Source organism: Euleptes europaea, chromosome 4 (genome assembly GCF_029931775.1).
Source record: "Euleptes europaea isolate rEulEur1 chromosome 4, rEulEur1.hap1, whole genome shotgun sequence".
Lineage (NCBI taxonomy): Eukaryota > Metazoa > Chordata > Lepidosauria > Squamata > Sphaerodactylidae > Euleptes > Euleptes europaea.
In genome coordinates this window covers 93,216,781-93,241,210 of record NC_079315.1, presented here as the reverse complement: position 1 = coordinate 93,241,210, position 24,430 = coordinate 93,216,781, and the positions used below count along the sequence as shown (strand labels likewise).

At 43.7% G+C, this 24,430-nt stretch overlaps 1 protein-coding gene across 2 annotated transcripts in view; it reads left to right on the top strand.

Moving 5' to 3' along the window:
- ERBIN (erbb2 interacting protein) overlaps positions 1-24,430 on the top strand; it is a 91,595-nt gene that overhangs the window by 23,399 nt on the left and 43,766 nt on the right. For both annotated transcript variants that reach the window (XM_056849250.1, XM_056849249.1), the window contains exons 3-7: positions 1,171-1,368; positions 2,798-2,915; positions 18,739-18,817; positions 18,936-19,025; positions 21,461-21,517. In XM_056849250.1, coding sequence (XP_056705228.1) covers positions 1,180-1,368; positions 2,798-2,915; positions 18,739-18,817; positions 18,936-19,025; positions 21,461-21,517 — 533 coding nt within the window. In that variant the 5' untranslated portion in view covers positions 1,171-1,179. The remainder of the gene's footprint in view (positions 1-1,170; positions 1,369-2,797; positions 2,916-18,738; positions 18,818-18,935; positions 19,026-21,460; positions 21,518-24,430) is intronic.

The following is a 24,430-nucleotide window of genomic DNA, read 5'->3' as shown; positions in this document are numbered from 1 at the left end:
TGACTGGCCCAAGTTCAAACCAGCAAGCTTCCATGGCACAAGTGGGGATTCAAACCTGCACCACGCTGGCTGCCTTGGCTATCATAATGGCTTTAAAAAAAAACCCTAACCTTGATACTGTTATTTCCCATGTTTATAGATGGTTTGGATCTAGTCATCTTTTCCGCTGGTGAAGAAGGGAGGTGGGGTGACCACCAAAAAGTTATGCTGGGGATCATGGGGCCTGCATGGACAACCATGTGGAATGGGGGGTTGTAATAAGGAGGGGAATTGGGCAAGTTTGAGTGGGAAAGCTGGTTGGATCCAGCACTGTATATCCAAGAATTAAGAGCAAAAGGCTTCAAACTTGTGTCAAGAACATAGGTAATTTGCTTCCACCAAAATGGCACAAGCTGTAACCGAGAACCACTGTATATGGAGTAAGATTTCATTAAATTATTCATTTTTAAATTAAACTGATTACTGTAATCAGTGGAATTGTACAACATAGATTTATTTTAGTTTCTTATCCACATTTGCCTGTTCATCAGATAATCATGTTACTTGTTAAGCATTTAGAAGCTTGGGGGCTGCAAGGAATTGTAAGGAAAGAAACAATGTGGAAATTCCTCCCCGCAAAAACTCCCTCTCCAGGATTCTCTGTGCTCTCAGGGGCTTCAGCAGACTGATTCCTTCACCCTTCTTTTTGTTTGTCTGACCCTTGGCCGCTCTCAATTATCCACTTCTTTTGAGGCATTCTTAGTCCTAATCAGACCATTTTTAAGAGTTTCTCCTTTTAGTTTATTTACTCAGCCATATTTTTTTGCATAGCTGGGAAGTTCCTCAAGTAGCAAAAGCCCCCTATTTTCCCACATTGGGCCAGCCAGTTTTATTATTAGATGTTAGCAATTCTCTTAACTCTCTGACAGTTTGAAAGTTGAGCAAATTATCTGGCAGTCTCCACATTTGTCTCCATTAAAAACTGTAGAACAGCTTTAAGTGGGTGCTGTTTCTGTGCAGAGATGTTGATGAATCTAGGAAAATATATGAACGTGACATAAAAAGATCTGGTAAGATTTGTGAAAACTCACTTTTGCTGTTAACGTTAAGCTTTTCATACTTGCATAAAATGCAGCCATATTTTATCAGCTTCCTAAGCATGGTTCTGGCTTTTTGTTTTGCTCCTTATAGTGCCTGAAAATGACGACAAAGCGGAACTTGTTTGTGCGGCTGGTGCCCTGCCGCTGTTTGCGTGGAGAAGAAGAAACTGTCACTGCACTCGATTATTCTCACTGCAGCCTGGAGCAGGTGCCTAAGGAGATTTTTACTTTCGAAAAGACATTGGAAGAACTCTATTTAGATGCAAATCAAATTGAAGAGCTTCCAAAGGTATGTTATGCGCTAACATGTGCAAATGGGCAGGTTGACAGACTCACCGGGGTTTTCTAGCAGCTTTCTCATGTAATGTTATATCTCAGGGCATGAACGCCCTTGTTACAAAGTCCTGTTTAGGTGCATGGCTGTCAAACCATGGTTAAAAGAGCTGGCTGCAGGATTGTGTGCTCCTTCACTTTCCTTGTCTACTTTAAAAAGGTAAAGGTCCCCTGTGCAAGCACCAGGACGTTCCTGAGCCATGGGGTGATGTCACATCCTGACTTTTTTACAACCAAGGCCAACAAAATTAGGAAATCACCCAATTTTACATTTCCACAGATTAAGGAAGGACATTAAGGCGATGTAGCTTCATTGCTAATGCAAAATATTTTGCAACCTGGGTGGTGATTGGTGAGCTATCTCCCAGCAGAAACCTTCCCCCTCATCACCAGAGCCCATTTCCCTAATCAAAGGGTCAATAATATTGAAGTGGGCTGACTTGCAGAGGGGACATCTAAAAAATACATGCTCAATGGTTTCCAGCTCCCCAGTGTTACACGGGCAAAATCTCTCCACCCTGGGGATTTTACTTTGGAAGTATCTAGAAGTTTAAAAATTCGGAGCAGAAAACTGTGCAGCAAACCAAGCACAAATTTCCCCTGCATAAATGACCTAAGTTTATGGTCTGCGCCTCTTAATGAGCTAGTAAGATTGTATGTGCATATAATTTTGTGCTAATTTTACTATCTGACACAGACCATATTTATAAGACTCCAGCGGGCAGAGCATTTGTATCCTATATGATCACATGTTTTTTCCTCGTGGCTTCTAGTCATGTTCCCCTCACCAAACATCCCTATACCTTGTGTATCTCTTCTTGCCATTGCATCACTTCTTGTGGGGAAAAGCCAAAAGAATTCAGGTATGCATATCCTGAACATTTCTGCAAAAGCAGCATTTTAAAAATATTTCTTCTGCACTCTGAGTCTACCATTTGAGGTTTTTTCTTATGAAATTTCTTTATAATTTGGTTTCTTTGCCATTAGGATATTTTTTGCTTTAGTGCAAAATAAAAAAGTAACTGAGCTGTGGTTTCTTTTGTGAGAGCTACATTGTATATTTTTAATGTTATTGCTGGTAAAACCATAGGTTTCTCACTTCAAATAAGCTGGCTGTTCTGAAGCTTTTATATCTGATTTTTGTTTGCAGATCATGCGATTACTGTATCCTCATTTGAATAAAAATTGAAACTTTGTTTTGCAAAATTTGGCTCTCGCTATACATGTACGAGACCTCTAAGCACACCAGGCTTAATGTGTCAGAGTTTAAAATAATCTATAGAAACATTATGGCATATCGTTATTACTGTTGTTGTTGTTGTTCTCCTTCTTCTTATTATTATTATATTAATAATAATATATTATTTTTTGTCTTTTTTTAATAGCAACTTTTTAACTGTCAGTCTCTGCACAAGTTGAGCTTGCCAGACAATGATTTAACAACGTTGCCTGCATCCATAGCAAATCTCATAAACCTCAGGGAACTGGATGTCAGCAAGAATGGTGAGTAATTTGCTTATTACAGCCTCAAGTACCAAAGTACAAGGCTATATTGATACACAGAGCTACAGGTTTCTAGTCATCCTCTAAAAGTCCATTGGGCCACAAACTAAAAACTAAGAGTGTCTAAGGTTTTCTGTTGTTGATTCAACTTATCTTACTGACCTGCTCTTTAAAAGAACCATGTGATTTGAAATTAGTGCTGTTTTAATTAAAAGGGGGACTCCTTGGATGTTTGCTTATCTTAACAATGCAGTCCTTTGCATACTTATTACGGTTACTGGAGTAACGGTGCATCGTATTGCACTGTCAGTGACTCTTCTAGTCTGTGTCGGTTTCCTTGGGTTGATCAAGGAAAACTCAAATTTTCAAACTCTTTTTTGCATTAGAGTTAATTACTTTATATCTCTTTTTGGCAGCATATTGCTGTTGGTCAACTTTAGCAATGAATAATGTGGATGACAGTGCACATGGGGAATTGGACAGGAAGAAGTGGTGGTGATGCTGGCAGTGTTCATAGTAATGCTGCTATTTTGAGGTTCAGGAGTTGTGATGAATGTGCTAAGATATGCCAGCTAGCCTTAGGAAATATTCAGCTGAAAAATGAGGTAGGACACAGGGCAGTAAATAAGGGTGGATAACACATTTGGTTTGTTGACCCGCCATGCAAGAGTCTCCCCAAATTCCATGTTAACAGCTGAGTCATTATTGTTTTAGTAGGATGAGAAACCCATTGTTTAATTGGCACGGGTACTTCTGAAAATGTAGCTTTAATACACACATCCCTATATACTTGCAAAGTTCTTTGGAACTTAGAGTAACTTGTTCCGCAGACTCAGAGTTTTTAACTTGTATTTTTTGACAAAGTACCTCTCCTGTCTGTGTGGTATACCGCCTTTGAATTTGAGGAGCATTTCAAAAGCAGTTTGAAAGATGGAAGGGGGCAGGGGAGAAGGAGACTGCTGTTCAAACTGAAAAAATCAGTCCAATTTCATTGGCACTAAAATAGCTCTTTGGAACCCTGCTGCATCATTTTGCCTATTAAAATAGTTTTAAATACTACTTGTTATTGCCTGGATTTTATTGTGTACTGTGAGACATTCCCAGTGAAATGATCAGAAAGTACCATGTATAATAAGCTTTATAGCATAATAGGCTTTTCTCCAGTAATAAGACTCACTTGTTTAAATGTAGTGGTTAGTTCCCTATAGCTTGTGGTACAAATAGATTTATTGTTTTGCTTTAATTACTTGATCCTTAAGGTTAAATCTGTGATTCCTGAAAGGTGTGCTTGAGCATACTTGTTAGTTTCAAGTATGCCTTGAAAAATGAAGTACTACGTTGGAAGCATTCACTACACTGGGCCCAGTGCTCTTTTTCCCATTTTTGGTTAACCTTGTGTGCACTGTGGTGAAAAAAGTACTGCAAAGTCATTGTTTTAAGTAATGTTTTAAGTTGCACATGTGGTAGCACAAGCATATCTTTTACTTTAGCTACCTATAAGAGCCCCATGGCGCAGAGTGGTAAGCTGCAATACTGCAGTCCAAGCTCTGCTCATGACCGGAGTTCGATCCTGATGGAGGTCGCTTTCAGGTAACCAGCTCAAGGTTGACTCAGGCTTCCATCCTTCTGAGGTCAGTAAGACTAGTACCCAGCTTGTGGGGGGTAAAGTGTAGATGACTGGGGAAGGCAATGGCAAACCACCCTATAAACATAGTCTGCCTAGTAAACATTGGGATGTGATGTCACCCCATGGGTCAGTAATGACCTGGTGCTTGCATAGGGGACCTTTACCTTTTTAAAAAAAATGTAGCAAGCATTACAGTAGTGTAGTCTTGATGTGGTGTGGATCCAGGTTGCCAGATCAGCCCAGTAAAGGTAGGGGGGCATCTTGTGGGCTATATTGAGTTGAAAGAAAGTGTCGTTTGCAGCTGTGTTAATTTGCTTCTGCAGTAGCAGTGTGGGATCCAGTATAACCCCAAGTAAGTCAGCAAGGGTCAACTGAACCCCATCAAAAGAGGAAGCACAATGCCCTTCAAGGCATCCACCTTCCCATGCATCATCACTTATGCTTTGTCTGGGTTCAGTTTCAATTTATTTGCTTTCAGCCATTTGCCCACAGAAGTCAGGCAGCAGCTCAAGGCCTCTATTGCATCACTAGGGGATTTGGGGAGAGAGAGGTTAAGCTGGGTTTCATCTCCATGTTGAAAGCATATCTTAGAAGTTCAGCAATTTCACATTTGAGTTTTCTAATGGGTATCATCTGCTCCTGGTGATTTGTTAGTTTGTAATTTGTCTATATGTTCTAGAACTATTCAGGAACAGGTATTTGCCTTACATCTTCAGCAGTGAAGACAATTGAGAAGAATTCATTTAGCTTCTCAGGTTGGGAAATGCTGATCTAGATGACGGGTAATGTCAGCAACTTTTGCATCAGGCAGGTAATTCACCAAGTGGTCCATATGCCCGTCACAGACCCAGCTATCTTCATGTCTAGTGGTTTAATTTCCCACTATGACAAGCCCCCTCCACTCAGACGCATATCCTCGGCACAAGATGATATCTGTTCATCCACCAAGGAAGTAGTCCCTTCTAAGGGATCGTGCCCCCTTTCCTTGCAGTGATGCCCTCCTTCCAACAAGGCCCTTGTTATCTGTGAGTGGCAAGGAGCCGTCACCCTGGGAATTGGGATGCCACTATCACACCCCTTAAAGCCTCATCAACCCCCCCACCCCCTGCTTCTCCAGAACTACCTTGGCGTTGAGGGAATGAACTTGTTCCTTGAGGGACAGGAGCTCCTTGCACTGAACAAACACTCACAACTTCATATGGCCAATAGTCATATGTAATACACTGCATAGCCCCCTGACCCCTGCTGGCTTCCTACCTTCATAACTGATATTTGACTATTGTTTTGTTGATTGTTTCCCCAGGAGATGAAAAGGGGAGTGCCCCTCCCTCTATGCCCTGTACTTCTTCTATATTGACAGTCTGGGTCAAGTGCTCTGGTTTCCTCGCCCTGCTGCTAAATTTGCACAGATGCTTCACTTGCTAGGCGTGTTCTTTTTATGGACGCTTTGTCACGGTGGCGCTTGGTCGCTGGGGCTCTCTCACTCGCAGACCTGGGCTCGCTCACAGTTTTTCCTAAATATAGAGCTGCCTCTATCCCTCCTTCCTCCTGCCTTAGCCAATGACTTTTAACAGGGCCCACCTACTAAAGCAGGGTGTGTGAGTCAACTATTCAACTGACTGGACAATGGGTGTTGGTTATAGATGGGTGGAGGGTACTCCTGCAGGACACAGAGATCTCTCTTGAGACCCTAGGCGAAAACACATGTGTTTTTTTGCCTTGGATTTGCTGCTCTCTAAATTCTCATTTTCCCCAGCCAAATTCTCAACACTCAAAAATAAGCCCCCATGCAGATTTTTGAGAATTCAGATGGGGAAACTGTGCACCTACAGATAGGCAAATCCAAGGCAAAACCTCCCATGTGTTTTCACCCCCTGTTTCTTAAAACCCCGTTAAGCCTAGTTTAGATTTAGGTTAACTGATACAGCAGTGTTGAGAAGATAGAAGTTGCTACAAGATATGTTCCTTACCCTCTAAAGTGCAAGGACCTTTACCTTAAATTGTATTCAATATCATAATCAAATATAAGTAACACTTACCTTCATCTTGCCCAGATGCTTAACTCACTAAGCCTCTTCTTCTTATGGACGCTTGGTAGCCATTACCCTTTGTCCCTGGGTCTGTCTTGCTCTCAGAGCTCAATATTGTACATTGAAAATTACCAGATATTGAGAATAATGGGAGGTTCTTCTTTGTTGTTTTTCTTCCGTATAGCCAAGAAACTTTATTTTTAAAACTGAGTGAAATTACACAATAGAGAAGCAAATTCCCTGCCTTTCAACAGAAGCTGCCCTTCTTTTCTCCACCAATGGGAATAGTATTTTGTAAGCAGAAAGGCTGTTTTCCCAATGTAATGGCAAATTAGGAACCAAGCCTGTGTTTAATGTTGTAGTGAAAATTTATTCAATGTTATTTGTGTATCTGAAAAATACTATTTTATTTGAGAGAAGGGTATTCTAAGACAGCTTTCCTTATGTAGGTGCTATACAGTGGCGGTATTTTGTTCATAGATTCAAGAAAATTGCATGGCCGTGATATTGTTTTAAAATGCCAAATGTATTTACTTTGATTTCAAACCTTCCCTATCCCCAGAGGGATTAAAAAAAAAAAAGTAAAGGTAAAGTAAAGGTCTTGAGACTTGGTTTTTCCAAACCTATTGCCTCAGATGGTTTATGACGATCAACACATCTGTAGATCCCTAGTCACTGATGACATTGGAAAAATCTGCATGAGTATACTTGTGCCAATTATGTAACTCATTCCAGTTGTAGAGTTTGATTCTGGTCGTACAGAATTTCTGTTTTTATTTCTACAATCGCCTTTATTTTGAAACTTTTATACATAAACAAAACGATTAATAAATTTACTCTGTAGCCTGCCTTTCTCATTGAGAATTAAGGTGAATTACACAGTATAAAACAATGCAGTAAAATAGCATGAAAAGCATGAGATACCTAATAAAAATGCAATAGGACAGGATTACCAAAATTAGAAACAATGAAAAAAGTATCAGCGAGATGTCAAACAGTGCAGAGAATAGGATTACAGAGTAGAACAAAATGCAGTAAGAACAGCATAATACATACAACAAACAAATAATGCATACCATAAACAGTGGCATAGACTATAGTCCAGTTCCCTTTATAAAAGCACCTTCCTGAGCCATGCTGTTGTACTATAGCCCTATTCCCTTTGTAGAAATGCCGTCCTGGATGACAGAAGTGTGGGAACCTTCCTGGCATCCTCAGGCAGACCATTGAACAAGGTGGGGGCTACAACAAAGAATGCATGTGAGGGGCAGTTAGAATCATAGAGTTGGAAGGGACCACCTGGGTCATCTAGTCCAACCCCCTGCACAATGCAGGAAACTTGCAACTACCTCCCCCCCACAGCCCCAGTGACCCCTACTCCATGCACAGAAGATTGCCAAGATGCCCTCCCTCTCATGATCTGCGTCAGGTCATAGAATCAGCATTGCTGACTGATGGCCATCTAGTTTCTTGTTGTCAAAGCCTGGCAAATTACAGGTGTCAGGTCACCATGGCTCATTGTGTCGCATAGTATTTTCAGCAGTGATTTTATTGTGGAGCATCTTGTCAGCTCTCAGAAATACAAAGCTTATTTATCAATTCACTTCAATGTTTTGTGTGTCATAAAAATGCGAGCGCATGAAGTTGACATTGCTTATTTGTTAGCTTTTCACTATTTAGTGGTGGCAGATTATCTAACCATTTGCTTTCTATACTACTTCCAGTGTTCACTTAAATGGAACTTTTAAAAGCAATAATGAAATTACAAGAAATTGGGGAAACGTAAGCCTGGAATTAGAGGCTGGCGTTTTGCAGTGATCATGATGACAACCAGGATTACCCCCTATTTATTTTTATACTTCCAACACTTTTGTCATAGCTTTAATAAAATTATGAGAAACTAAAGACATGGCGTTTAGGGTTTTTAAATAGAAATAATTGGTAAACACAGCCATTAAAACCCAAAATCCTGAAGACTGTAATACAAGATTTGTGGGGTGGGCTATTTTGCTTTTAGACATGCAAGTAAATCTATACAACTCCTTCGATCTCTGCTTCCTCCCATGATGCAAGGAAACCAGCAGGAGCTGCTGGAGCAGCTGCAGCAGCTGCAGATCTATTTGCATCTTCTTTATTCAGCAGCTGTGGGGGACAATTCACTTGTGGTGGGTTTTTTCCTCCTGTAAGAAGCAACATGTGAACAACTAGCTGTCACTTCTCCATTAGACAGTTTAAGCCATTATCGTTTCAGGATATTCTTTTTCTCATAAGAAAAGGGGAACGCTCTTGGACTGGATCAGTGCTCCATCTAGTCCAGCATCCTGTTTCAGTGGCTGACTTTAAGCTCCTGGAAGACCTGTGTATAGGACACAGAGGCCAAGGGCTTCTGTTGTTCTCCCAGTATTGATAGGTAGAGATTTACTGCCTTGGAACACTGAGGTTCCATTTAAGCATGACAAACAGCAATTGATGATCCTCCCCTATGTGAATTTGTCTAAGTTCCTGTTAAAGCCATTGAACTTAATGGACATTCTTGTAGCAGTGAATTTTGCATGTTAATTATTCATTGGGTGAAGACTCTTCCCCTACTGGCTAAGGAGAAAGCTTACTTCACTGTTGCCTGCTTGCCTTTAGCAAGAATAATTATTTGCCAAATGGAAAACTTGGACAGCTGTCCAGACTTCGCTTGTCCTTGTTCAGGCAGGTGAAATGCCTGGAGACTTCATCTCTCTGACAAACATCCTTCCAGCATAAGTATCTTACTCAAATAATTACAGCTGAGACTTAGTATTTTTCTTGCTTGTGATAATTGCCAGCTGAGATTTCACCTCATTTAATGTTTGTTTAATGCTTTTTCTCATTGCTTAATTGGATATATGGCATGAAATGTGTGCAACTTTATGCGACATATTTCCTTCTTGGGTTGTTAGGTCTTCAGGATACCTAGGAAATGGATATTACTAACAATTGTTTTCTTGATCGTTTTCGTGTGTGCTAAAGTTTTGTCATATGTGACTTCCCCAAATATACGGGAAACTGCCGTGGCACTGTAGTTCCACATACCATCACCTTCCCATAGAGTAATAAATGAGAGAGACCACCAATGTTGTTGCAATGGCTTGATTCCATCATTGGATATCCACTTATGTTGTCTTACAGGCAAAACAAACATGAATGACTGGGGACAGCTTGCAAGTATATTATGTAGAGCAAATTGTACATGTTTTGTGCTGCTCTTCAGCCTTATAGTATGTACAGTATGGGCATCAGTGACACCTTTTCTTCATAAACTTTGTAGATGTAACCTTTTACAGACATACAGTCTTTGTCTTCAGTCTTTGTCCTCAGTGAGCCAGAGTTTAGATACAAAATGTCAAGTAGTCCTGAGAGGGAACAGGTTGAGGTTGGGCTTAGGGCTTTATCCAATAGCACATGAAGCTGGCTTATACTGAATCAGACCCTTGGTCCATCAAAGTCAGTATTGTCTACTCAGACTGGCAGCCGTTCTCCAGGGTCTCAGGCAGAGGTCTTTCACATCACCTACTTGCCTAGACCCTTTAACTGGAGATGCCGGGGATTGAACCTAGGACCTTCTGCATGTCAGGCAGATGCTCTGCCACTGAGCCACAGCCCTAACAGAGTATTATGAATGCCAGAGAATCATCTAAAAGTTTACCTTAACTTATGATTCTAGCTCTGAGGGAAGGCCATCTTGCAGCGTTGGGTTATTCCATTCCATTGTCAGGGGAGGCAGGATCAAATTCTTCAACCCCGTCTCCTGAATGGGATGACCTCAGCTTCCAGTTTTCCTCCTGCCTTCGGGGAGAGCGGTCTTGCAGCAGAGCTGCTGCTCTATAGAGAGGCTTCTGTGTATCTATTTTACCCTTTTTTCTCTACTTCTAAACCTATTCTAATTTAACACTTACATGCTTAGCGTTTCCTCCGTCTTTCTGACTTCTGACTTTGATCTCACTTTCCCCCGCCTTTTTGGAATCTTCCCTGTAAGACTGGAGAAGACTGGGCTGCCAAGATGGCTGCCTCCAATAGCGAAAGAGCGGAGGAGGAAGACTTCATGTCCGAGGGAGACCATGATCCGTCCCTGCGTTCCCGGACACAACAGTCAACTTCCGATCCCTCCGTTAGCCACTTTCGCGTTCTTTCGGAGTGGAAGAACCCATCAGACCAGCCGCAACCAGACGTGGCAAAGAAGCAGCAGCTGGAGCTGCTCCCTAAAAAAGGCACGAAAAATCGAAGACAAACAAGAAGGTTCCCAGGGCTCCCAGAGAGAGCTCTCAACACCAGGCGCTGCAGCCGACCAATGAAGGGATCAACTTGCCCAAAGAGAAGACTTCAGAGGGTAATGTACCCCCCCTTTGGCTGAAGGTGGCGGCGTAAGGGTCCCTACTCATGAGGAGTTCACTAATACGATAAGATCTGTTCTATAATCCTGGCAACCTCCCTTCCCGTTCTATCCACTGGGTTTTATGGGCTTTCATGGGGGATTTCCTGCTCCTCCCCAAATTCATGTGGGAATTCCGGCTTCTTCCCAGTCATCCCTTTCAGAGGAACCTGGATGCAGCCAATCCTTTCCTAATGCGGTTCCCCCCCCAACCATGGCTCACTAAAGCAGCCTAGAAGACAATCTCAGTCTCAGACTCAACTAGATACCGAGTCTACGTTAGAACGCATGGAGGAGGGGAATGCAAACTCTGAGATGGAGGTTCCACTAGAAGAATCTGGGCACAGCCAAGACTGTTCTCCCCAGAGGATTATCAAGACCTTCTCTCTAAGGCCTTAACTGCTCTAAAACTGTATGAGGATGCCACCCCAGGAGAAGATCCCAAACCTAAGTCTGGTAGGAGGGGAGCAAAGGAATATTTTCCAAATTGTGAGACAATTTCAAAGAAGGTTCCATTACCGGAGTATTTTGAGAAGGTGATCAGGACAAAATGGGATAAGCCCACTGCCAATTGCTCCTTCCCTACCAGTATCAGAAAGCTTTATGACATGCCAGCATATGCCACGGACCTTCTGAAGGTGCCGGTGGTGGATGCATCCGTGGCTGCTATGCAGTCTTCCCACCTGGTGGCGGAAGAGGGAGTGGGCTCCATTAAGGACCAACTAGACAGGAAGGTAGAGTTCCTCTCCAGAAAGGCCCATGAATCATCTGCCTTGGCCATCCAGGCCTCAACCACCGCTGCCATTTTCGCCAGAGCCTCCATGGCCCGGACTAGAAAGCTGATTCAGATGTTAACAGCAGATGATAGGAAGGTGGCGGATTGCCTGGGGAGGGCTCTAAAAGCATCGGCCTTCCTAGCAGATGCTTCTTTAGGTGCGTTCACATTCTCGGCTAGGGCAATGGCCGCTAACACAGCCATCAGACGAGCTACGTGGTTAGGGACCTGGCAAGTCGAGCTTAGTTCAAAGGTGGTGTTGATGGCTTACCCCTTCCAGGCTGGTAAGCTTTTTGGAGAACGTCTAGATAAGATGCTAGAGGGGACTAAGGATTTCAAATGTACTATGCCAAGGCATAACAAAAAAGACAACAAGGGTTTCCATGGAAACCAGTCCTTTCGTTCCTTCCACACCTTGTCACGTTTCCGATCCGACCAAAGACGAACCTCTTGGAACAACTCGAGAGGCTCCTTTAGATGACAGGGCCGATTTAACCGGACCCCACAACATCAACAGCAGTTTCGGGGTGACAAGTTCACAAAGAAGGGAAAGCAATGACTCTCCTCCCATTGCGGTGGGGGGTCGCCTGCAGCACTTCCTGACCCACTGGATCCAATCCCATCCGGACCCGTGGGTGCTGCAGGTCATACAACAGTGATATCTCAGAGTTCCAAACCATGCCCAAGGACCTCATCCTTCATTCCCCCAGGACCTTCCGAGCGGAAAAACTGACATGGACCGTACGGGCCATAAGACACCTGACACAGATCGAAGCAATCGAACCTGTCCCAGCAGAAGAGATCTTTACCGGGGTCTACTCGATATTTTTTACAGTCCCCAAGTCCAATGGGGACTGGCGTGCTATTCTCGACCTCAAGTACATAAACAAGCACATCGAGAACAAGCGCTTCCGTATGGAGACCCTTCGATCTGTTGTCGAGTCTCTGCAACCCAAAACATTCATGACATCAGTGGACCTCACGGAGGCATACCTCCATGTGCCAATCCACCTATCTCAGCAAAGGTTTCTTTGGTTTTACTCCCAAGAACAACACTTTCAGTTCAAGTCCCTCCCTTTTGGCCTAGCATCCGCTGCTCGGGTGTTCTCCAAAATCCTGGTCACCCTGATGGCTCTGTTAAGACAGGGTGGTATCCAAGTGCACCCCTACTCGGACGACATCCTGGGATGTGCCCCCTCCCGCTCGGACTCGAATCGGTTACCCAGGTAGTCGTCTCTACCCTAAGGAACCATGGCTACATCATCAACAAAGAAAAGAGCCATCTGCTTCCAAGTCAAAGACTCCATCATTTAGGGGTGCACATAGACACGATGGCCAACATGCTGTTCCTACCAGAGGAGAAAGCAGTCAGAATTGCCACTCTAGCAAGATCCACCGCCAGATCCAGTACGGCACGCCTCAGGACACTAACCAGATTACAAGGCCTGATGATCTCATTGTATCGGGACAGTACCTTGGGCCTGACTGCACACCAGACTGCTGCAGTGGTTGCTCAGACCCCATCAGTGGAGCATTCTTCACAAAGCAGACAAGACAGTTTGGCTGACCATACAGGTGCGACACAGTCTAGCCTGGTGGATTAAAAAAGAAAACCTCACCAAGGGACAAGAATACCTCCACCAGGACACAGTCCAGGTCTTCACGGGCACCAGCCTGGAAGGCTGGGGAGCTACCTTCAAGGAGCAGTTTGTGCAAGGAGTATGGTCAACACAGGAAAAGCAACTCCACATAAATCTCCTCGAGTTGAGAGTGATTTACCGAGCACTATTGCACTTCACTCTATCCCTACAGGCAAGTCATGTTCTAATCAGGACCGACAATGTGTCAGCCAAGACAGGGCGGCTCCAGATCCTCGCTTCTCCACTTGGAGGCAGAGAAAATTCTCCTATGGGCAGAACGCCACCTTGCCTTCCTTCAGGCAGAACACATCAGGGGTATTCAGTACACGCAAGCGGACTGGCTGAGCCGGCAGTCGATAGACGAAGGGGAATGGTCCCTCAGTCCAAAGGTCTTCCAGATGCTGTGTGACAGATTCGACGTACCCCAGGTGGATATGTTCGCCTCAAGCAAAAATAATCTGCCACGATTTTTCACCAGGGACACACATCCACAAGCGGAGAAGGTTTACGCCCTGTTATCCCCATGGCCCCCAGGCCTCCCGTACACCTTTTCCTTGCTCCCCATCTTACCCAGAGTTCTGAGGAAGATCCGGCGGGAAAGAGCCGAGGTGATCCTAATAGCCCCGGATTGGCCACGCCGGCCATGGTTTCCTACCTTAATGGATCTCTCGATCCAGGAACCATGGACCTTATCAGTGATACCGGATCTGCTCCATCAAGGCCCTATCCTGCACTCAGATCCAGGATGGTACAAGCTAACCACCTGGAGGTTGAAAGGCGGCGGCTGGTAGATCTAGGACTGGATTCAGATGTCATCACTACCATTTTGGAGGCTCAACGTCCCTCGACACAGAGGATATATGACTATACTTGGAGAGCCTTTGTGCGTTGGTTCAGGAGAAAGGACACAAATCCCCTGGCACCAGGCCTTCCCAAACTATCAACTTTCCTGCAGGAAGTTGTCCGACAAAAGTTGCGTCCAATTACCTTAAGAAAACAAGTTTCGGCCATCTCTTCGGTGATTCCCTCGTTAGACGGTCATTCACTGACAAAGCATCCTCAGGTCAGGGCCTTCCTAAAAGGAGTTATGCAATCTAACCCTCCTACGGCACATAGGTTTCCTACTTGGCGCCTCAACTTAGTGTTGACAGCCCTGACCAAGGCACCATTCGAGCCACTTCCAAGAGGTGCCATTACGCTTCCTGAGGATGAAAGCCCTGTTCCTGGTAGCCATCACATCCGCTCGGAGAGTTTCTGAGCTGGGAGCCCTCTCAATAAGAGAAGACTTATGTGTATTCCACAAGGAGAAGGTTGTACTGCGGCCTGACCCCACCTTCCGACCCAAAGTCAGTTCCTACTTCCATCTCCAGCAGGAACTACAATTGCCGTCCTTTTGTCCAGACCTTAAGAATAGCAAGGAACGACAATGGCACACTCTGGACGTGCGAAGGGTCCTTAAGACATATATTAGCAGAACAGCTCCGTTTAGATCATTGGACTCCTTGTTCATCAATATATCAGCACCCAATAAAGGAAAGAAGATGGCAAGACCTACCATCAGCACCACCATCAGACAGTGCATCATACAGGCCTACAAAGCCAGTAAACATCCGATGCCCAAGGGAATCACCGCACACTCAGTCAGTAGCGCCGCTACAACTGCCGCATTCGGCCTACAAGCACCAATTGAGGACATCTGTAAGACAGCAATGTGGGCCAACATCTCCACGTTTGTAAAGCATTACAAGATTAACACGTTTGCCTCAGCTGAAGCAGCCTTCGGCCGAAGAGTCTTGCAGCAGGTTGTAAACAATCAAGATGATGAGTAATTCCCACCCATTGTAACGTAACTCTTGGACGTCCCAACGTTGCAAGATGGTCTTCCCTCAGAGCGAGAATGTAACCATGTTTACTCACCGAGAGGGGTCATTCTGCTCTGAGGTAGAAGGCTATCTTACCCACTTGAGAAGATGGTGGCTATACTCTTCGCAATTTCAATCAAGAGAAGCCAGAGCTGCAAGAACTCACTACCCTTATAGGGCAAGCAAAAAAAAAACAGAGAAAGGGGAGACCTTTCTTCATTCTGTTTTTAACAATTTTTACACTAACTTACTGAGTAATTGTTCTTTCTTCTCACAGTATGTCAAGACTAATGTTTTTATCTGCCTACTTAAGGCACTATTACTGTTCCTGCTTCTTACAGCATGTTACTGTTACTCTTTTTTATCAATCTGTTTGTACACTACTCCTGTCTACGTCCTTAGCTTGGTTAGAAAACTGGAAGCTGAGGTCATCCCATTTGGGAGACAGGGTTGAATAATTTGATCCTGCCTCCCCTGACAATGGAATGAAATAACCCAACGCTGCAAGATGGCCTTCTACCTCAGAGCAGAATGAACCCTCTCGGTGAGTAAACATGGTTACATTCTTCTTTGGTACCTCTTTGAACTATTTTATTTAAATAGGGTGCCCTTGGATTCTGTTCTATTTTTTCCTGTGTTGTATTGTTTGTTTTGGTGATTTTGTATTCATTCTTTTACTTTGGTTCAGTAAAGAGCCAAGGACCTGAAGCTGATGGGTATCTGTTCATGCAAATGCATTGCTTCTCCCATTGGCAGTTTTTGAGATAGTGATAGGTAAAACTCAGTCATTGGCGCAAGAGGTATTTAGGCAGACTGCATCATGGGGACAACCTCATTAGTAACCTCTCTCACAAAAAATCTAGATGTGATAAATTTCTGGGTTTTTTCTCTCTCATATGGAATATACATTAAAGCAATACACATTTTTATCATATTGGGGATAGGACCTTGAATTAGTAAAAAAATTCCCTGAGATATACGCTATCCATGTGTACACCTATTGATGCTGCTTTCACAATAATAGTTTGAAAGTCCTATCTCTAGGAGAAGTCCTAAAAAACTGGGTGTGTGAAACAGAATGCATATAATATGTAGAAAGCAATATTATATGACCGTGTTGGCGAACCTATGGCACGCGTGCCGACTCTGGCACGCGTAGCCCTCTCTGCCGGCACGCGCCCGGCCGCCTCCACTCACCCCCCGGGGAAGCAGCCTTCCTTCCCCTTCCCTTCCCCGGCTGGAGGCGAGGGGTCGAGGCGCGGCTTTGCCTGGCCCCGCGCCACAGGCGGTCCGCAGCGACTCCGGATTGGCTCCTCACGCCCGAGGTCAGACTGGGAGGCGCTTCAGAACGGGAGCGGGGACAGCGGGCGAGCTGGCAGCGGTCGCCCTCAGGGCCCGCCTGCCCGCCCGCCCGCTGAAAAAGGCCCCCGAAGGCCGGGCCGCCACCTGCGGCGCCTCCCCTGCTCGGCCAAGAGGAGCCGCCGCCGCCGCCCCGGTTCTGCCCAGTGCGCAGCCCAGCCAAGCGGCCTGCGAAGCGGCGCCGGGGAGCGGGAGCGGCCCGTGCGGTGGGGGGGGCGTGCTGCGGTGGCGGCCGGCGGGACTTGCGCCCAAGCAGCCCCCGGAGCCTCTGGGAGGAGGAGTAAGAAGGCTCCTGGCCCAGCCTGGGCTCCGCTGCAGCTGCCAGAGAAACGCAGCGCAGCACGGCCCTCTCTGAAGCCGCAGCGTGCAGGAACGCTGCGGCCCCTTTAAACCCCCTCTCGCCATCGGCAAGAGGAGGCGGGAGGCGGGAGGCGGGAGGGAGGAAGACGCTTCCCCCAAGCCGGGAAGGCGAAGCGTCCCTGCACGCCGCGCGGCACAGGGGTTGAAACCTCTCTCGGCCGCCGCGGAGGGAGGGAGGGAGGAAGAAGAGGAAAAAGCCAATCGCTCCCTCCCGGGGCCGGAGCATCCGCGTGGGAGCCGATCAGGTGCAGAACTTTTGTGGACTTGGGGGGGGGGAGAGGTGGGAAGGCTGAAGCCCGGTCGCGGGGAGCCGGCTGTGTGTGTGTGTGAAGGCTTTTCTCTCTTTTCTTCCTTTTTCTGTCACTCTCCTATTCTTTCTCTCCTCTTTTCTGTCTCTTTCCCCCCCTTTTTCTCTCTCCTTTTCTTTCTTTCTCTCTTTCTCTCTCTCTCTTTCTCTTCTCTCTCTCTCTCTCCTTTCCATGCTTCCTTTCTGCCTTCTTTCTGACCTTCATTCTTTCCTTCCTTCTTTCCTTACTTCTTTCTGTCCTTCATTCCTTCCTTCCTTCTTTCTGTCCTCCTTTCTTCCCTTCCTTCCTCCTTTCCTTCTTTCTGTCCTTCTTTCCTTCCTTCCTTCCTTCCTTCTTTCTGTCCTTCCTTCCTTCCTTCCTTCCTTCCTTCCTTCCTTCCTTCCTTCCTTCCTTCCTTCCTTCCTTCCTTCCTTCCTTCCTTCCTTCCTTCCTTCCTTCCTTCCTTCCTTCCTTCCTTCCTTCCTTCCTTCTTCTCTGTCCGTCCTTCCTTCTTTCTGTCCTTTCTTCCCTTCCTTCCTCCTTTCCTTCTTTCTGTCCTTCATTCCTTCCTTCCTTCTGTCCTTCATTCCTTCCTTCTTTCTGTCCTTCATTCTTTCCTTCCTTCCTTCTTTCCTTGCTTCTTTCCTTCCTTCCTTCTTCCCTTTCTTTCCTTCTTTCTGTCCTTCCTTCCTTGCTACTTTCCTTCCTTCCTTCCTTTCCTTCTTTCCTTCCTTCTTTCCCTGCTTCCTTCCTTCTTTCTGTCCTTCATTCTTTCCTTCCTTCCTTCTTTCCTTCTTTCTTTCCTTACTTCCTTCTTTCCTTCCCTGCAGATCAACCGCAGGCTGCAAGCTGCGCCCCCCTGGCACCTTGGTTGCCTGGGCCCACCGCTGGCTGCCTTCCCACCTGGGAGGAGGGGGAAGACCAGGGGGAGCTGAGGCACCCTCCAAGCCTTCTCTGCATAGCCTCCCCTAAGGTTGCCAACCTCCAGGTGGTGGCTGGAGATCTCCTGCTATTACAACTGATCTCCAGCCAATAGAGATCAGTTCCCCTGGAGAAAATGGCCACTTTGGCCATTGGGCTCTATGGCTGTGCAGTCTTCCTCCCCAAACCCCGCCCTCCTCAGGCTTCACCCCCAAAACCTCCCGCCAGTGGTGAAGAGGACCTGGCAACCCTAGCTTCCCCCCACACACACACACCAGGAGATCTATGCCCGGTATGGCCCCCGAAAGATGTTATAAATATGCAAATGGCCCTTGGCAGAAAAAAGGTTCCCCACCCCTGTTCTAAACTAAAACCTCAGTATTCAGGTTAAATTGCCGCATTGGCACTCGGCGATAAATAAGTGGGTTTTGGGTTGCAGTTTGGGCACTCGGTCTCTAAAAGGTTCGCCATCACTGTTATATGATCTCTAGAGTATAATGTTTCAGTGCCTTTATTATTGCACAAGTTACTTTTTATGATGGATATACTTTTGGCTGTTACAGGGATACAGGAGTTGCCAGAGAACATCAAAAACTGTAAAGTTTTGGCAATTGTTGAGGCCAGTGTAAACCCTATTTCAAAGTAAGTTCTTCTGGTGTCATAAATCTGTCTTCTTGTAGCATGCATTGGGCTTGGTGAACATCAAGGCTATGCTCAGACGAATCATAAGATTAACATTCCTTGTATTAAATTCTTCTAGGCTTCCAGATGGATTTTCACAGTTGTTAAACCTAACGCAGCTATACCTGAATGATGCTTTTCTTGAGTTCTTGCCAGCCAATTTTGGCAGGTAAGTTTATAAATGAGTTTGAAAAACAAGTTCTGTTTTGCTTTGTGGAGGATGCAGCATTCTGCATCAAGCTGTCAATCGGTGGCGTGCAGCATGACAGAGGAAAGAAAACAAGTCCCCTCTGACGAATACCTAAATTATGAACAAAGTTCTGTTACAGTGCCTTTCAAAATGGGTGCAACGAATTAGGAAAATAGTTTTAATTCCCAAGTGAAAATAGAAGTAATTTTTGTGAGGAAGAAAAGTTATTGTGCAATATCCCCCCATAAAGAATATATGCGAGATAGGATTTCGTTTGGTGACTGTTGTTATCCTTGTCCTGCATGACCAACAAGGTGGGAGAAAATGGTTAATTGAAATAATAAGGCTTATAAAAACCTTACCCTTGCTGTCCCTATCTCTTCCCCCCATGCCACCCCCCTGACTTCCATCAAGCACATGAGAAATGCCTCTTCAGCTTTCCTTCCATCCTGGCCACTTGCTTGGGTATCTTGCAGTCTCCAGGTCTCCTAGCTGGTCCAGTTGCAACACTTTGTCTCATACTCACCTGCTTTATATTGCCTGTTTTACAATCGCCTATGTAGATGGTTAGATCAGGAGAAATGTCTGTCCCATCTTCCTAAGAACTATATAGTACAATAGAGTTAGTGCAGTGTATCGGTTAGACTGTTGAATTAGACTCTAGGAGACCTGGATCCAAATCCATATTTAGCCTTAACACTCACATGGTGACCTTGTGCTGTCATTTTCTCTCATCCTACAGAACTGTTGTGAGGATAAAATGAGAGAGGGCAAAATAATGTACCTCACCCTGAGTTCCTTGGAGGTAGGGAGAGATAGATATAATAAAACCCACCAGACATAGTATATTGCACATTGCAAGGAAACAATTATTGAACTGGCTAAAATGTATGTTACAGTGGGTTACAATTTGAACATTCTTGCATTTGGATTGTTTTTTGAGCAACACTTCCAAGACCCCACCCTACTTGGCACTGGTTATGTCTCAGCTGTAGTATGGGGTTGAGTTTAAGTCATCACATTTACAGAGGACAAGAAATAAATTTTAGAGAACTGACAGAAGAAAAAGATGCTAAAGGATCAGAGGCACAATCATCTTGAAGAAGAAATAGTCAAATATGTAAACAGCTGTCAGAGAAGAGGAGGAATGACTATATTTTATTAACAACTACAAAACCATACAGTTGCAATTGTTTTTGTTTATATTTACATTATTTATAGTCTGCCTTACTGAAACTCCAGGTGGATTACACCATGTTTGTCAATTTAATCAATAAGATGAGACATCAAATAAGCAATATACTAGGACTAGGATTACAGACTTCTGAAAGAAGTATAAGTATTAGACATTATGTGTTCAGCAATACAGTGAATGGTATTACATAAGTAAATAACAATGCAATAAGAGCATGATAATACATACTATATGCAGCCCTTTCCCTTTATTAAGGTATCTTCCTGAGCCATTCCATTATAATATAGCCTTATTAATACATCTACGTACAGAAGAAAAACTTTCTTGACTTAACCATCCAAACAGATGCTTCTCCCACCTACATACGTACAGCAAACAGTTACTGCGTACTATATCAGCAATATAGTTCATAATCCTGTTCCCTATATTAAAGCACCTCTCTGAACCATTCCATTATAATATAGCCCTAATACTTTTATAAAAATGCTCTCCTAAACAATCCTCTCTTACACAGTTAGCAAACTGACAGGAGCATGGGAGCCTTCTGGATCTCCTCAGGAAGGCTAGTCCATGAGGAGAGGGCCACAATAGAGAATGCATGTGTACAGCTGTTTATTTGGCCCATTTGCAGGGTAGTACCTGCAGAAAGCAGCTGAATTTGATTAGTGCAGAAGGTTGAGCTGGCAACATGTGGGAGATGCAGCTTTTGAGATAGTTAGGTCATGGCAGATTTGAACCTGGGTCTCTGAGACCCTAGTCTGAGCTCTAACCGCAGTTGAACAGTAGCAAGCAGCCAGGCCTAGGTGAGTCATACAAGTTGGGTGGTAGCAAGTTGCATGATCGTTGCTGCTGGGCCTGGCCCCAATGAGTCCTCCCTCAAAGGCCAAACCAGCCCTGGAAATGGCCCTGCCCCCTCCTCCTGCTTTTTACTGAGAGAAACCAAACCTAGAATTCTATGGTTGCCTAGCAGCAGCCACTGAGGGCTTACATTTTTTAAAGCTACAGGTGCTCCTTTTATCATTTTGGCTTTTTAAAATCCCCAATGTATTTGTTTTTCAGATATCAGATTTTTCTGCAAACAGGCATTTTTGAGGCTTGTAGAAAAAATCCTTCTTGTCCATTCACAGCTTTGGTCACGGAATTTTAGTACCCTCACATTTGGCCAGTTTATATGATACTTTTTACACTGACTGGAAATCTTTTTGTTTTTATTTTACAGATTAACTAAACTCCAGATTTTAGAACTTAGAGAAAACCAGTTAAAAATGTTGCCAAAGTAAGTATGTAGTAATATTTGAGTTTATTTTAATATGAAGAATTGTATATTGAAATTTTAATGAATCTTGTAATCAGCCTTGAATATTTCACTATTTTTATGCAAACAGCTGCTTTCTAGGTTTTGTTTTTCACGTTTTCAAATATTTCAGATTAGGGCAGGATCCCTATTGATGAATTTTTTTTTTTTAATAGTTGTGCTTCTTATTGCCAGGATCCTTTGATATCTTTGTGTTCTTTTAGGCTAATAATTAAATGTGAATGTTCCATGTAATTAGATAATTTTATGGTACCTGCTTTTATTGATTTGTTTTAATTGGGAGTTAGTAGCAATATTTGAGTTGGCTTTAGCTTTGGGAAGGCAGGGTATAATATTTTTAAATAAACGTTACAAAAGAGGGAACAAAAACGAGTGGCTTTTTAAAGCTGCTGTGCCAACTGGATGAAAATCTTTGCATATATAACAGCAATATGTGTTGTAGCCCTCAGTCAGTGTTTGGTTGTTCACTCATTATATGAGTGGTGTGTGTGTGTGTGCTGTGAAGTCACAGCTGACCTATGGCGACCCCCGGGTTTTCAAGGCAAGAGACGTTCAGAGGTGGTTTGGCATTGCCTGCCTCTGTGTGGGCTGAGAGAGTTCTGTGACTGTGACTGTCCCAAGTTCACCCAGTGGGCTTCATGTGGAAGAGTGGGGAATTGAACCCACTTCTCCAGATTAGAGCCTGCCGCTCTTAACCACTACACCATGCTGGCTCTCTATATGTGTGGTAGTTACATATAATCTAACCCCAAAATGATAAGAGTCACAAAGCTGTTCTGAGCAGACTGTGAAAGGAAGCAGCTACATTTTCATTAACATTTCTACAGATTGTTTTCCCAGTAATGTAAATTTTGTTAGGTGTGGTTGTAGCACAGGAGGTCTGTAGTACAATATGAAAATTCGCAAAAAAAAATCAAAAACCCACAACCCTCTTCTATTACACAAGCTCTTGCTACCTTTCACAAGGGAGGGAGCATTTTTGTATATTCGCTTGTCCCAAGAGTTCCCAACATATAGTAAGGGTAATAAGTTTAGGCTTATTTATTCAAGGTATTTTTATCTTGCTTTCTCAAACGGTTTACAGATTATCGTCCCACCCAACGCAAACAATAAAAGTAAATACAAAGCTGTCTTTTTGTGGGCTGCAAGTTGCCAGCTGTCCTAGATTTATAGCACTGCTTCAGATTCTGCACCTCTCCACCGAGCCTTCAAGGTGATAGCACAGTGGGGGGAATAATAATGTAGAAGCAGGCCTAATGAGTTTGTAAAGAAGAAAAGTAATCAGGGTTCCCAGCAGGGAATTAGATGTCCATCCTTCGCTAATATATGAAGAGCTCTGGCAAAGAATATTCAGTGCACTGAGAAAAGTTTCTTTAGGATGAGCTACAGGAAAAACTGAAGAGAAATTCTAGTGCCAGAGTGGATAAAATATGAACCCTCTAGCTCACATTTTTGCTTGCTACAAATCATATCACTATGCTTAATTCTTATCCTTTCAGATCCTCTTGTTTAATAGTCTCACTTGGCTAGGTATAAAAGTGAAAAACATAACTTAAACATACATTTCAAATAAAAAGGACACATTGAACACAAAATTGCATGTTAGAATAAATAAAGAAATGTATGTAGCTTCTGGATAAATAAAATCCACTGAAGAAAATGTGAGATACTGCATTAAAAAAAGAATGCTTTAAGGGCAAGTGTCATGTTAATTTTTTTAAAAAAATCTAACATTTAATTAACATATTTTTAGTCTATGTTGATATAAGTAGATTTGAAAAACAAGGATTTAGCACTTTTTGCTTAATTAGGCTTGCACTTATTTAATACTGTAATGCAAACTGTTGTTAGATCTGTTAACAAATTGTATAATTAGTGTGAAGAACCTTAAATCATCTGTGTGCTGTATTAAACACACTGTAGTTTGAGCTTATTTTAACCTGTATGGAATAAGCTGGTTGCTTAAATGTAATCAATGTAAATCATATAAAGTTCTTTGTTGTCCATTTATTTAGTTTGCAGCTGAATTAGAGAACTTATTTGTATGAAGCATTATACTACACAGTTGCCAGGATTTAAAAATAAGACTAAATACTGCACATGTAGATAATGAATGGTAGCCCTTTTATAAAATGTTCTTTTTGTATGTTAGGTGGAGTTCACAGTCACTGTGAAGAGATATTTGTAAAACCAAGATGATTTCTACAAAGAACTGATTATGATTATTGAGTGCTATACAATTATCTTAATTTAGGGACACTTTAGGGGTGCTTTGCCGAATACGAGTAGATCATAAGCCAGAGGTGGCCAGTTGGCAGCTCATAGACTGCACCTGCCCTCTTTACCCTTCCATCATTCCTCCTCCTTGCAATAATTTTAAGTGGTGTGCAGGACTTGGTCTTTCTATTTGGATGGGACCTATCCCAGGGGAACAGGACAAGTCCTCTGCCTTTGAAACGTTTTTTCCTTGAATGTTATGGGGGTACTTCAAGGCTGCTGGAGCCTCTGACAATTTTGTGTTGTATGTGGGTGGTAGTAGATTGGTTGACATAGCTGGCTATCATTACTAAAACCAATAGCTTAATTCCTTAGCTCTCAAGGCTTCTATCAAAGATAGGCTTTGTTTATTTGAATGTATTTATATTTACATCCTCGCCTTTCTATTTACAATAAATGCTCAGTAAATTTGTTGCATTATCTGATTTTTTATGTGAACTGGAATGAAAGTGCTGGAAACTGGTTAAATAATAGGCATGAGAGGTTATGAGTAAATAGATACTGGGTTGTTTTTTTGACAATCTCTTGGATCTGCATAGCAATCCATGATATGCAGCAGTTTTAAGACAAAGGTCATACTGCTTCAGAAATGCCTAA